This window comes from Protopterus annectens, chromosome 5.part1 (assembly GCF_019279795.1).
Source record: "Protopterus annectens isolate FY-2018-M chromosome 5.part1, PAN1.0, whole genome shotgun sequence".
NCBI classification, from domain to species: domain Eukaryota; kingdom Metazoa; phylum Chordata; order Ceratodontiformes; family Protopteridae; genus Protopterus; species Protopterus annectens.
Genome location: NC_056736.1, coordinates 526,240,844 through 526,255,628, shown reverse-complemented (window position 1 = coordinate 526,255,628; position 14,785 = coordinate 526,240,844). Strand labels below are relative to the sequence as shown.

The following is a 14,785-nucleotide window of genomic DNA, read 5'->3' as shown; positions in this document are numbered from 1 at the left end:
TAAAGGTCACTGATGAAAATGGAGAACAGAAGGGGACCTAGTATAAAACCCTGGGGTACACCAAGAGAGTTGGGTAGGAGGTTAGATAGTTTGTTTTGCCAAAGGACAGCTTGCTGTTTGCCACTCAGATAAGATTTGAGCCATTGAAGGGCTTTAGTATCTAGACAGAATGTTTTCAGGGTGTGGATTAGAAGTTGGTGATCAACCATATCAAATGCCTTGGTGACATCCAAGAAGAGGGCAGAGGATATGTTATTATTTTTGCGATTATGGTTTATGGTGTTGGAGAAGGCTAAGAAGGTTGAAGTAGTGCTGTGGTGAAGTCAGAAGCCATGCTGCAGTCTGCCATAAGGTTATTCTGAATTAGGTGGTGCAGCAGTTGTCTATGAATACATTTTTCCATAATCTTTGCAAGTGGAGATAATATAGCTATTGTCCTATAATTAGATAGTTCAGTAAAGCTACCTCCTTTGTGAAGTGGGATTACATAGGATATTTTCCAGATGGTACCTGAGAGTTTGGTTTGACCCTGCCCTGCTACTGTATTGCCATTGTTGACAATGTGCTTTGCCAATGCTTATCCATCAAAAAGGCAGGATAGTAAAGCAGCCTTGTAGCACAGAGGGATAAACCCCTGACTGCACCCCAAAAGACTTGTGCTCAACTAGTGACATAGGCTCTGCAAGAATCAGTCAGGGAAGGACAGGCATGGGAAGCTTAGCTCATTGTATTGGTGACATTTGCAAGAATGCAGGTGTATCATCAGCAGCAGGGAACCTAGCATGTCCATGCGACAGAGTGGTCATATATGCAAAGTAGTATGCTTGCACCTACTGGGAGGAGCTAAAGTGGAACATGCAAACAGCTAAGGGGGTGGGGATAAGGCAGCCACAGGATCTGCAGACTGACCCACTCCCTGACACCAGATGCTTGTCCTGATTGAGGAAGGAAAGAGTCAACTGGATGCAAGAAGAGGTGCCATTAGTCCAATCTTGCAGACATACCCCCCCAAAACAAAAACAACAGGCAGACTACCTTTGTATTAATCTCAGAATCACCCTTCTTGTTAGTACTTTAATATAAAAACTTCTTAACATGGATACTGCAAGTCCTTACATCATCTCATTTCCAAGGAACGGCACTCCAGATCACTTTGAGCCACAGTCATTTCTTTTGAGTGAAATAGCTTTTCTCACTTGGGCCTCATATCACTCAGGAATATGTTGACAAGTCTAAATCACTGGCCATTTTTCTGGTCCACTACAATTACATCTACAGCACCAAAGTGAGAAGCAAATGCAGAGATGTCATTATTTTTTCTATCCAGTTCCATTAGCATAGATGGGTCCTGACTATTACTTAGGTGATGTGGGTTCAGCTAGTAGCCCAGGCACCTGAAGTAGCTGGTGCAAGAAGACAGAAATGATGGATCTGTGCCTGTTCACCTATATTTGGGGAGGAAAGAACAGGATATGGTGTGCTGTAAGGCATGTAATTCCTGTAGCCCCACTGAAGACCAGAGCCACAAACAGCTGCAAGGCTAGACAAACAGGCTAGATCTTGGGGTTCAGTCTACCTCAGAGGGACAGAGTCACACTTAGGACCACGCCTTATGGCTCACTGGCTCACAGTGGCTTATGAGGCAACACTAGCAAGTAGGGGATATGGCCTCCCTGTAAACTGTCAAGCTTTCCACTCTTACACCTTGTCACTATAAGCATGGTCAGCTGGTGACCCTTGCCTGGAGTGCTTAAACACTCAGGCAAGGACATCAGGATGCATAGTCACTCTTTGCATTTCAGTACAGTTTTTCTGAACTGGGGGTAGAATTTGGCAAGCACTAGGAGCCATGAGAGGAAAACAAAAATATAAGAAATAAAAGAATGCAATGCAAATGTTGTGATTGAGACTGCATAGTAATTTGCAGTTCATCAGGGTTTTGCATGCTTAGCACTTTTTAAGTTAATGGGTGACAACTGGCCAATTATACCATGACCCCCCATTAATATTCCAAAACGTGCACGCTGATTGGCCAGCATGCACATTGTAAATTGACTTATACTAATGGAAAAAGGTCCGGTCGCCCGGACTTTTTCCATTAGTATAAGTCTTTTTAAAAACACTGTCTCGCTATGTTAAAGGAGTTTAACATAGCGACACAGGTTTAAAAAAAGCAACGGAGATCTCCGTTGCTTTTTTTAAAGCTGTCTCGCTATGTTAAACTCCTTTAACATAGCAACACAGTGTGTAAAAAGCAATGGAGAACTTGCTTTCTCCGTTGCTTTTTTTTAAAACCTGTCTCGCTATGTTAAATGGGTTTAACATAGCGAGACAGCTTTAAAATAAGCAACGGACATCTCCGTATACATACATAGCGAAACAGTAAAAAGCAACGGAGATCTTGCTTTCTCCGTTGCTTTTGGCCACAGCTCTGATGTACTGCGTAGGCATGCGCAGTACATCAGAACTGCCGTGGATACCAGACAGCTGCGGAAGGGCAGCAAAGAGGCATTATACAATGCCATTATTTAAGAAAAGTAATTATTTCTTTTCTTAAATAATGTCATAGTATAATAGCAATAACCCACTTCTGGGTGTGGGTAATGCGGGATTTACCCACGGTTGTCTTTGTTTGTAAATCCTGCATTACCCACACCCAGACGTGGGTTATTGCTATATTAACACCTCTCAGAAGGTAGGGGAGAAAAGGTGCAAAATTCAGCCAACCTCATGATTCTTTGATATGGCTTTCCTTTCATCCTTTACCCGGTCTTGTGCATGGGAGTGTATGAGGTGTGTCAGTAAGTCAACAACTGCAACATTGTAGTTGGGGGAGTTGTAATTGCAAAACTGTTACATGAAGACTTTACATATGCTTCGGTACCAACAGCCTTTTCCAGAATTGATATATTCTGTATAGTGTGTACTGTCTGGTGGTGCTGATTCGCTCACAAGACTTTTTCTTTCTATTATTACTTCTGATCAGTTCTTTGTCTAACTGTTGTGGTTAATTCTTTTTCTGGGTAATTGTAGGTGATCATGCTTGCATTGTAAATTTCTGTCACTTTATATTTGTTTAAAAAAAAAAAGAAGAAAACTTTTTTTTCCTCTACTGAAAAGAGTGCATTCAGTCAGTTCTTCAGTCCGTATAACAAGAGTGAACTGCAGCAAATTTAATTCTACTGACAAGGATTAATGTTATTTACTGACTCACAGAAGATAGGAGATACATTAAGGTAAATGATGGTTTCAAATTTGCAGTTTGTTAAAAAATCAGTTACTTGGCAATGAAGAGTATTTAAGTAACAAAAAACAAAACAAAACAAAAAAAAAAACAACAAGAAAAAAAAAACAGGGATGTGTTTTGCCAAATCACAAAGGAGAGAGAGAAAGAGAGAAACTTTTTTTTTCAGACAAGGGTTTAGGTTAGCACAAATGATACAGCACTTAAGTAGAAGTATTGCAATATGCTTGATTTGGTGTCGTGTTTTAGATCTGTTCTTTGTAATATAATGTGGGCTCTCTGTCAAGGTTTTTTTTTTTTGTTTTTTTTGCAGATGCAACTAAATCAGTATAGCACTTGGCAATAAGTATTTTAGCAGAGAAATGTACAGATGCGCTCTTGTTTGTGCATTGCATTAATTATATGTTTTTCTTGAAGTGTGTGTTTTTCTGACAAATATATTGTGGTCTGCAGTGACTAAATAAGGTGTGTTTGAGTTTGAGGTGTCATATGCTTTAGAAAATGCACACTATTAGACAGTTACTGGAACAGCTGGTTTTGTAAGTTATGCAACATTTAAAATCTGACCTTGATACTGCATCTTTGTATTTTAAACCAGAATTTAAGATAACCAGGTGGCTCATATGTCTCACCTTTTTACAAGTTTGTAATGCTATTTATTCATGTATTTATATTTGTTTACCCGGGTAGTGCACTGATCAATACTGACCAATGTCTGGCATGGCCTGGAAGAAACAGAAAACATTTCACAACAAAAAATACAGATATGTAAGCAATAACAGAAAAGTTCAGACCAATTCCATAAAAAAATGTGTATATACATTCCAGTGAACAAGCACAGTGCAATGTACAATCAAGCAGAGTATAATGTACAAAACATACATTGGCCCACTTTAGAAGCTAATTTGTGATTCTTGCGAGAGGAAAACAGACTCAGAAAGAAGATATTTTAGGTGATATGTCTTGAGTGGAAGCAGAAGCATTTGATGTGGATGAAGAAGTCCCTTTGGAGTTGCATTCTCAATTTGGTAAACATGCAGAATGTTTGTCTGAGATGTCTAGATAAATTTAAATGTGTGACATAGCTGCATAACGTTTACAGTTTGGGTGTTTACATAGCTTCATAATCTGTTAAGAAAGCCCAGTTTAGCACTGTCACTTGATGGGGAATGTAAGAGTAATTTGCTTTTCAGTGCAAATGGTTTAGATTATTACTATTGGTAGTGGACCAAAACCAGAGCAACAAACAGCTCACCTGCAGTTATGGGCCTTGCTACTGCTGAAAACACCGGGGTTAGTTTTTCTATTGGTGGTCATAGTATTCCGACTGCCTGTATGTTTGCTGAGGTACTGTTGGAAATATTATCACAACTAATGCAATGAGTTTCAGTATTTACAGAATGCATTTCTAAGTGTGGCAAGGAATTGTAGGGGGTATATTTTAAATAATCTATTTAATGACAGTTATGATTAACTGGAAATAAAAATGTTTGCTGCATATTTATATTTACCATTTGTATTGAACTGAAATAATTAGGTTGCTCAGCTACTACTCATATTAAATAACATAACACTGAGTACTGGGTACAGTTTTTCTGTCGTAATTATGGTTAACAAGGTTTATATGATAAATTTGTGAAGCAGTATGTGATGATATTGAATTGTCTTACTAGATGAGTATGTTGAAAGTTAGAAGAACATTATGTGTGGTTGTGGATGTTCAGTGTGGAGCTCTGTGGTGCTTACTAGCACTTGAGACTATTTGAGAATGTCTTAGTGTGTGTGAGTGTGGAATGAGTGGACCTCTGTGTGACTGGCTACCTTGACGTGGTACAGAAGCTTGTTGTGAAACAGCACGGGGACTTGTCACAGAGTAGCACTGCTACTAAAAGCCACTCACGAGAATACTTTTTTGTTAGGTGTCTGGGTTGATATGCCTCATTATTAAAATACTGTCATGACTAGGCACTGGAGTACAGCTCCACTTGAATGAAGTCTGTGAAGGTATTTTGTTTTTTGACCCACGGAAATGCACTTTTGGAATGAAATGTTCACAGTACTAAATTATGCAAGTAATTGCCATCTTGGCATATGGTTGTCAGTGATCCATTCAGTTAGCAGCATTGTGAAAGGGTGGGACTTGGTCAGCAGTTCAAGGGAATGGGAAGACAGCAATGTGCTGATGCGGGTGTGGCTTGTTGGGGGCAGCAGTCTGGGAGCTGTGAGTACAATTCTGAAAATCCTGCTTACACCGCTGCACCCAGGTAAGTGGCAGAAATGGAGTAAGGACAGACTTAGAGAGAGCTACACTGCAGCAACACATCAGTCACAATCCCATCAAAGAATAACCTACAGAAAAAATAATAATTTTCTCTGTTATATCATTCTCTCTCATGATTTTGCTACTGAAAAGTACATTACTAAGAGTAGTATTAAGTATTATGATGTAATATAATGTCTATTAGGAATGGCAACATACAAATCTGTTTTTCATTTATTAGTGTGAATTATATTCATTCAGCTGTGACTGAAAATGAGCTCTAATGATCCATTTCACCTACATGTAAATAAATAAATAAATAAATAAATAAATAAATAAATAAATAATGTGTCCTTCCTCTGTTTATAGACTGGTCATTATCAAATTGCTATGGCATGGGATTGTAACTATGTAACTACATGCTCAGGCTGCTGAGAATATCTGGTTAGGAGAACATCTTCTTATAGCTAAACTTAGTTTACGATTTCCTGCAATTATGGCCCTTCAAAATGTATATCTCAGAAACATAATAATTCATTAAATTCCATCCAGCAATATTAGTTTCAGGGGCAGTGCAATTATATTACAAGACTGAAGTGCAGTAAGGAAATTAAAATAAAATGCTTAAACACTAGGGCTGTAAATCTGTAGCCCACTACCAGTCAAAATTAGAAAATAAAAAAATGCCAATGGCACAGATCATACCAGGAAATAATTTAATAAAAATTTAAGTGCAATCGTTTGTTAAAATTTAGCATAAACTTCATCAGTTCAACCATAATTTAATTATTTCCTGGTGCGATCTGTTCCTCCTACATTTTTTTTTTCATTTTTTGTTAACTTCTTTTGTCGGATTGTGTTTTTTGGTTGTCTGAAATGATAAAATCCAAGCTCCAGATATCTTTATTAAAAATGCCCAGGTAAACATTTAGATGGCTGGAATTTGCAGGCATGCAAATGCTTAGCAGTTTCCTGCTAGAACCTTTATAGGACTGAATATACATATGTATGCTTCATCTATATGTATGAAAAAATCTTTTGAAAACAATTCCTGTCCATATTTAAGAAGTTTACATTCAGTGCAGTCTTTTTAACTAGAGCTTACCAAACTGAAAATTGGAGTAGTTTGGGCAGACGTGATAGCAAGCGCTTAGTACTCCTTCCATCATTAATGCAATGGCCATGGCATAGAAAAGGCCAAAATGTTTAGGGATGCCATACTCCTGGTAAACAAATACAAAAGGAAATGTAAAGTAATATAATCCAGTTCATTTAAATAAAACTTAATAAGACATCATCATACTAAACAGAGATCTGACTGCAGTAGCAGGTTACTACTTTTAGCCTATATTATTGACACAAACTTCCTGCAGCTGAGACCGAAATTAAAACATACTATTTTAGAATGGTATTATAAAATTTTATGCAATTTTTGAAGTTATTCACTTTAACTTTGTAACTTATTTAACATAATCACACAATACACATTTTCTTTGCCACATTTCAGTATTAATTGCTTACTAAAATTACCTAATAACTTTATTTTTTAACATATCACTTAATGCTGTCAGTATGAAAATACTTTATTTTGCTACTTTGCAAAGACATTGACTTTTTTCTTGACATAATGTGAAGCACAAATCCTACCTCATTTTCCTAGAAACCATTTTTAAATAAATGTCAGCATGAGGTAGGTAATGCAGAATTATAAAACTCCTAAACAACTTTATAAAAAAAAATACTGGAAATGCAAACAGAGCCAACACTAAAAGATATTATTTTTTCCACAAGATAAATTCATGAATCTGCTATTAGATGGAGAATCACTTTCACCAACATTTAAAAAATGCATTTCAGAAACTGGTCCTTTTACATAAAAAGTTGTTGGTGTACTATTGAAATGGATGCACAAAGCCCCAAGATGTCATGCATTCATCCAAGGACAAATGATGGATTTATTCTCAGAAGGGGTTCTGTAAATCTTTTTTGTCCCTTTTTTTTTTTTTTTTAAGTTTGATGAATAATGCCCATCCTGTGAGTATTATAGAAAAATAATGGACCTTCCAGGGGTGGAGCCTCATAACACCCCTGGTTAGTCCTTTATTTGTCTATGAAGTTCACACTGTCTGGCATTATTGTGCACAGTCTTGAAGTAAAAGATTTTTGCCAGTTTTGCTCCTTGGTCAACATTCAGCAATCAAAATTCCAGGCATTTGGTGTTAGTGAACACAAAAAAACTAAAAAGTTTTAATAATCCTTTACAATGAATCTGGAGAAAAAGTGAAAAGTCATGGTTATGGGGAGAAGGGGCAATCCAAAGTCTCTTTAGATACATTTCTGTTTATAAAACCATGTCTACATTAATCCAGTGTGAGTGCTTTACCTAATGTTTGTTAACACTAAAAAGGCATAGTTTTGAACATAGTTCCATTGAGAAGTAGTTACTCTGATATGAAATGCAAACTAATCTTAATAAAAATATTGTGCCTTTCAATGTGTTCTTATTACCTTAAGAGTATTTTCTTTCCTTTGGTAAGAATATGACTTTACATCACTAAGGTGAGTTATCTGAAATTGTATCACATAATTATTGCTAGCCATCAAAGCTGTGAGCTTGTACTTAATTGTTTATCTGCTTCTAACTGTATAAGACCCACAAGGCACTAATGCCTCTTTTTAAGGGGAACCCATGAGCAGTGTCAGGTTGACTGACGTCTTCACGCTCCAAAAGTATGCCGCTGGAGACTGATGGAATCAAACCTAATCTTGTTCGCAGCTCGATCATTTGGATATATCCCATGGTCCTCCCATTGACGACTCTGGCTCAGCTGGGTCTTGCAGTTTTTACTGAATGCTTTGTCTGTCTGACCTGTTTACCCTTTGGTTTGCATGATATTTGGGATATTTTGCAGACACATTAATGTTTATTGACATCAGGCTTGATTTTAAGCTCTGTGTTTCTAAAGTACAGCCAAATAATGTATTTATCTTGTACTGATGAAGTTAACAAAACAGACTGAAATATGCATGTCGACAACATGTGGAATGCCCCTTAAACTTCACTTATTGTATTTAAAATATGCTATGTACTGGGGAGTTAAGGGGTGAGTGCTCCCCTTAAAACAGAATTAACATTAAGATGTCTGCCTATCTTTCTGTCTATCTACCAGCCTAGTCTCTGTCTTTATAACTACCTGTGCTGCTGTCTGCATGTCTGTCAATTCAACTGTTTGTGTTGACCCATCTAGTAATGCCATACTATGCATATTTACAGTGCATTTTGGTTTAGAAATAAATTGCAATATATTTTTCTAGGGGAACAGATATTTTTACTTGATACATTGTACTAGAGGAAACATAGTCTGGTTTTATATTAATTATGGTTAGTACATTTACTTGTGCGACCACGGTGGTGCAGTGGTTAGTGTTGCCACCTCACAGCAAGAGGTTCTCCGGTTCGATTCTCAGCTGGGGTGCCTTCTGTGCGGAGTCTGCATGTCCTCCCTGTGGTCGCATGGGTTTCCTCTGGGTGCTCCGGTTTCCTCCCACATCCCAAAGACATGCTGTAGGTGGATTGGACACTCTAAATTGGCCCTAGGTGTGAGTGTGTGCACGTGTGTGTGCCTTCTGTGGAAGGTTGGGCGCCAGGCTGGCAACTCAACACTGTAAAACCCCACTGCCAATCATGAGCAGACAGGTAATCCACTGTGGTGACCCCTAACTGGGAAAAAGCCAGAAGAAGAAGATGGTTAGTACATTTACTTCATATATTGTAGTGGCACTCACTTTACTAAAAGGTTAAAAAAGTCTGCTAACCAAGCAGCATTCAAGTCTACATGCTCACACGCCTGCACTCAATTAACTCAGGGGAACCATTTTCACCATAACTCTGAATCAGAATTTCAATTGGGTCCAGTGTTTTCCATTATGACCTTCTAGATGTTTTGATTCCTGAACTATGCAAACTATTACAACCCTCTCTACCTCCACTTCTACAGTGTGTTTCTTAAGGGTGAGTTACTCTCCCCTCATTTGTTATCTGCTATTATACTATGTAAGTCCCCCTAGAACCAGAATATTCTTGCTTAATGTCACTTATAAATAAGAAGTCGTAATTGTGGACAAAATGCTGACATATTAAAGTGACATGGAGCCCTCTTTTCAGTAAAGATGAAGTGGATTCAGTAAAGGGGCATAACTCATTTGATCACATCTTTATTGCAAGACATATCCTTAATGAATCCTGAAACCTCTCTGACCCTTGTCCAATGGTAGTGTTCAAAGCATAGAAGGCTTTTTATTGGCAGGTTGTGTGCTGCTTCATTCTATCCTGGTGAAGATGAGCTTCCCATCTAATCACTCTCAATGGCTACATCTTTAGCGAGAGTTAAAATTCTAACCAGTGATTTCCCCTTCCATGTTGTTACGAGAAAAGGATGGCCTTTGTCCTTTTTCCTGCTTAATCTGACTTTGGAATCCTTGATCACTGGTATAAAGTTAAGCTCCTAATACTCACCCTGCGATAGTAATGGTCAACTCTGTTAAACTACTGCTCTGTCCAGACAATATCCTCTTAACATTCACTGTTCTGCTCATCTCCTTTAACCAAGCTCTCCAAGTTATTAACAAATACTCACTGTCGCCAGACTATAAGCTTAACATGAGTAAAATGAGATTTTTCTTACATCATAATTTAGTGGAGAAAGATCCTTCTACTTATGGCTTAACCTGGTCACATGTGCTGACTTAAGTAGATACAACTTCAACAACTATGCAGTAATTTTCTCAATGCAATTAAGGGCAAAGTTCTTAGAAACTGAGGAAGGTGGTCTTCAGTCCATCTTTTATTATGAGCAGTGATACTGTCACTAAAATGATGACTGCACCTTGACCAGAATACCCACTTCACATGTTGCCAAAAGAGCTTAACTGAGCCTTGTTCATTTGTTTTTTTTAAGTTTTCCTAAATATGTTTGGTATGGGGACAGATTGAGCAGGAAGAGTGACAATGGTCATATTTTCTAAATTCCTGTCCTCCTCCTTGCACTATGTGGGATTCACCTCCCAAATTCAGGAGTCTTGTAATGGTAAGTTCTGAGACAAATGGCACACCATCAGACATTCTCAGTTAGCAGTTTCTTCCATTTGCGTCCAAGCACTTCCCTATGTATCCCTGTACCAGTTCAGAAAAGTCATTTCTCTATTCACAAGCCTTAGAATCTGCACCTGAATAATGGATATCATTAGTGCTAAAGCTAGAGTTGATGCTGGTTTACCCCTTTTATATACCCCACTTCTTTCCTAGTAGGTTCTAGCTAAGACATACGACAGCTTCAGACCTAATAGGTAACTTTTCAAAGGTGGTCTTATTTATAGCCACTTGTAGGTTCGGACATGGCCTGCTGTGTTGGTACATCACCTCCACCACAGTTTGCTGAAAGTATACCCCATCCCTTGAACAGATTATCCATCAAACTGGGTGATCAACTGTACTGATGCCCTAGCTTATACTTACAAAATAAGCATTGCCTGCCATAAGGTTTTCATGACTGTATTTCCTTTCAAGTCCACTGCCATTGTCTTCTGGAACAGCGTTCTTCATCACTACTGGATTCCATTGACCTGGAACTTTGGCCCATAGGTTCATAGTTCATAGGTTCATAGTTTAGTACTAAGCTAACTGCCCTTGTGAGCCATTTTAAGCCTAGTCAATTATCCCTTGTGAGACTCAAACCCTGCACCTTGTGTTTGTAAGGCAAACACCTTAGCCATTAGGCCACCCTCCCAATCACAATTATTGCCATTAACTCAACAAGGGCCACACCACTTTGTCTTAAAATGTGGTACAATGCCCACTTTATACCTGTTTTTATTAATAAACTAAGTCCTAGTGCAGGTAACAGCTACAATAAGTGTGAAAAGTTTGCTCAAACTGTACCTGTTCTAAGATTCTGCATGCACTGTATTCAGCTTTTGGACAAGGTTCACTTGGGAACTGGCATTTTATAAGCCTACTCAACAAAGATGGATGCTTGCTTGGAATTTTCCCACCTGATCTCAGGCAGGACAACAAACATTCATTTTTTGTCCTTATCAGCCCTGATGCAGCATCAGAGTCTGAATCCTGAATGCTGGGACATTCATTTCAAGGACCAGAGTCCTGAACAGGAAAGCCTAAGTTTACTGCTCCTGACACTTGTAAGCAGGATCAAATACCATAGTAAGTGCTCCTTCTTCCATGCTTGAGATATACCCAGTAGCAAATCTGCTAACACTGACTTGTATACACACATTAGCAGTGGCCATAGACTCATACCACCTCACCTCACCCCTGTCTCTACACTACACTTTTTTAACATTGGAGGCAGTGAACAGACCTACAGCACATAAATGGAAACATCAGACTGCCTCACTCTGCTCTGCTCAGCAGGATCTGGACTCAAAGTCTCAGCTTAGAACTTGCCATCATGCATTGAAATAATTAACTGTATTGCTTCACTATGTGATCCACCCCAAACATCCCTTTAACCAAGTGCTGCTCTCCTAAAATTGCTGAAAATATCCATTTAGACACTAACACACAATATTAACTTTTAATCTTTGTTGATGGACAAGATTGCAACATTAATAGTTCTTTCTCTCTGGTAACTCTTTAACATCAGGCTTCTCTTTGAGTTACTTAACTACTTATTCCTATCATCTTCTGTGTTTTGGTGCATTTGGCAGTTAATATAAATGCATCTATAACATTATCTATTAATTTCCAGAATAGTAGGCCAAATGTGCATATCTAAACTGTGTTGCTTCCAATTATTCTTTTAATTTCATAAGTAATTACTATGCTAATGAGGCTAAAGGGACTTTTAAAGCCTAGCCATGCTTCTCAGACATGCTTGACTGGCTTTGATATCACTTTTATTGGGAAATATAACTGGTATGGAAGATGGAGTATTTTCAAGCTTATTCTTTCTAATAGGGACATATGTTGTAGAGGGGGCATATCTATGATTCCCTATTCACTGATCCAAGTTGCGCTTGTATAAGTGCATGGAGGAACTCTGCTCCACAGGGATGGGAAGCCTTTTTCAGAAAAGGGGTAATTTCTGAGATCTATACATATCCGTAAAATGTCTTATTTATACTGCAGATGAGGTTTAGGTCCCTAGATTGGGTCTTTCTAATGCCATTTGTATTTCAGATTTGCAACAGGTCCATAAGTGCTGGATCAGAGGATGCTTTGAATGCCAGGCACAGATCACCTCTAAGCAACGTGTAGGGGAAAGAGTACATGAATAAGGCTTTGAGGCAGGCCATGGTAGGGCACGTTGACTACACCATATATTCTTTTTGTGACAAACTTCTATAGCTGCTCCAGTTGCTGCATATGCCTAGTCAGGTACATAATGTAGGGGGCATTTTACTTAATGATTCATCTTTTGAGGCCAAGTACAATTGAACAATTACATATCTGAACCTGGATGCCATACCCTTGTTATAAGTTGTGCAACATAAAATGTTTTCCTTACTATACTAGACACATAATGCTCAAAGGTCAAGTCACTGTCTACATGAGTTCCTAAATCCCTGACCACAGGGTCACCACTAAGGGGTGTATTATCAATGCAGTAATTTCCAAGGCTGGTCATTTTTCTGAAATATACTATTTTGCATTTTTTTGTCATTGAGCTTTAGACTATGACTCTGGCACCAGTCATTAGTCTGTGTCAGGCCTTCTTGGAGGATGTTTGTATCTTTGGGAGATTTTATGACTACTTCTAGTTTGCAGTCATCTGCAAACTTAGTCAGCCAAAGGTATTTGATGTTGGCCTTGACTTCAAAGAAGTAGATGCCAAAAAGGTGACTGGACTTTTTGTAGAGATTCACCTATCCCAACCTCTTGCATCCTATCAGTGAGACAACTGGCTATCCAGGGACCGACATAGGGTTTATACCCAATTTCTATGAGCTAGTCTATAATTCCTGAATGTGGTATTGTATTGAATGCTTTAGCCAGGTTGAGGTAGGCAGTATGCACTGTTTTGCCCTCATCTATTCTTTGATGGCCTTCTCAAAGAAGTCCACCAGGTTGAGTAGGCAGGACATGCCCTTAATGAAACCAAACTGAGTTGGATCTAATGTCTAAAGGTTTGCTATGTTGTTAATTATCAGACCTATGATTATTCTTTTCAGGCTTATGGATGGGTAGCTTCTTGAGTCTGTGAATTGCCTGCTTTGCTGAAGGACAACAGTTGTAGTCCCTCATTTGCTTAGCATGAAGCCTGTTTAGATGCTCTGATTGAAGAGGGCTTCTAGTAGCCTTGAGAGGTCATGTTTCATACTATTAAGGTAGCATCATGTATTATTATCAGGTCCCATCAATGCAGTGCTTGTGGTCTTGCACAGTGAATTGAGGAGCTGTTCCCAAGTGACAGTTGGGGGAGCTGTGTTTGGGGGCATTTCTTGAGAGGTGTCTGGGGGAGAAAGCAGGATAAAATTTGAGCTGAATTTATTGGCCAATAGATTTGTTATATCTTACAGCTCAGTATAGGTGATATAAAGTAAGGGAGGCTACATTCACCTCAAATGTGGATTTGGTAGACTCTCTTAGTGCCCAGAGTTGTTTATTTAGTTTGTCAAGGGAGTTTTTACCTTGATAGGCATTGCATTTTCTATGTTTGGCCATGATTTTCTTCTTTTTGTAATAAAATCTATTGAGTTTGCCGTTACTTATTTTGGATTGCCACTGCTGCCTCTATGTAATGGCATTCATGACTGTAAAGTGTTTTTGTGAATGACTAGGCATAGGCAGCAATGTTCTCTGGGTTTCAGGGGAGGGGGACTTGACATTTTATCAGAGAGTCACTTGAAAATAGGAAGTTTGCTTTGGAATAATTCATAAAAGTTCCAAGGTAGCATAGTGTCACACATTTTATTTTTATTTGGAAGGAGACATCTTCATGCTCAAACATGATTAGTGAGGATGTTATACTTGGGGTTGGTGAGGACTAGGTTAGGGATGTTGGTGCCCCTAGAGGTCATACAGGCTAGTTGGTCCAGTGTATTCATGCTGACAGATTCCAGAATCTTTGTGCCTGTAGGTTTGAGGTTGTATATGATTCCCAGTATGCAGTGGGGTAGTTGAAGTCACCCATGTTTATGATGTTGGGTTGAATGGAGAGTGACTCAAGTTCATTTAAGTAAATGATATGGGTTTCCTGTGTCATGGGAGGACCTATACCTCGCAAAGATGTAATATGGGTCTTTGCTTATGGCAAGCTGTA

General features: G+C 38.6%; 1 protein-coding gene across 1 annotated transcript in view; it reads right to left on the bottom strand.

The window, feature by feature from the left end:
- Positions 1–14,785, bottom strand: part of SIDT1 (SID1 transmembrane family member 1) — an 853,551-nt gene that overhangs the window by 378,555 nt on the left and 460,211 nt on the right. Inside the window, exon 17 of the mRNA XM_044073143.1 lies at positions 6,610–6,727. Coding sequence (XP_043929078.1) covers positions 6,610–6,727 — 118 coding nt within the window. The remainder of the gene's footprint in view (positions 1–6,609; positions 6,728–14,785) is intronic.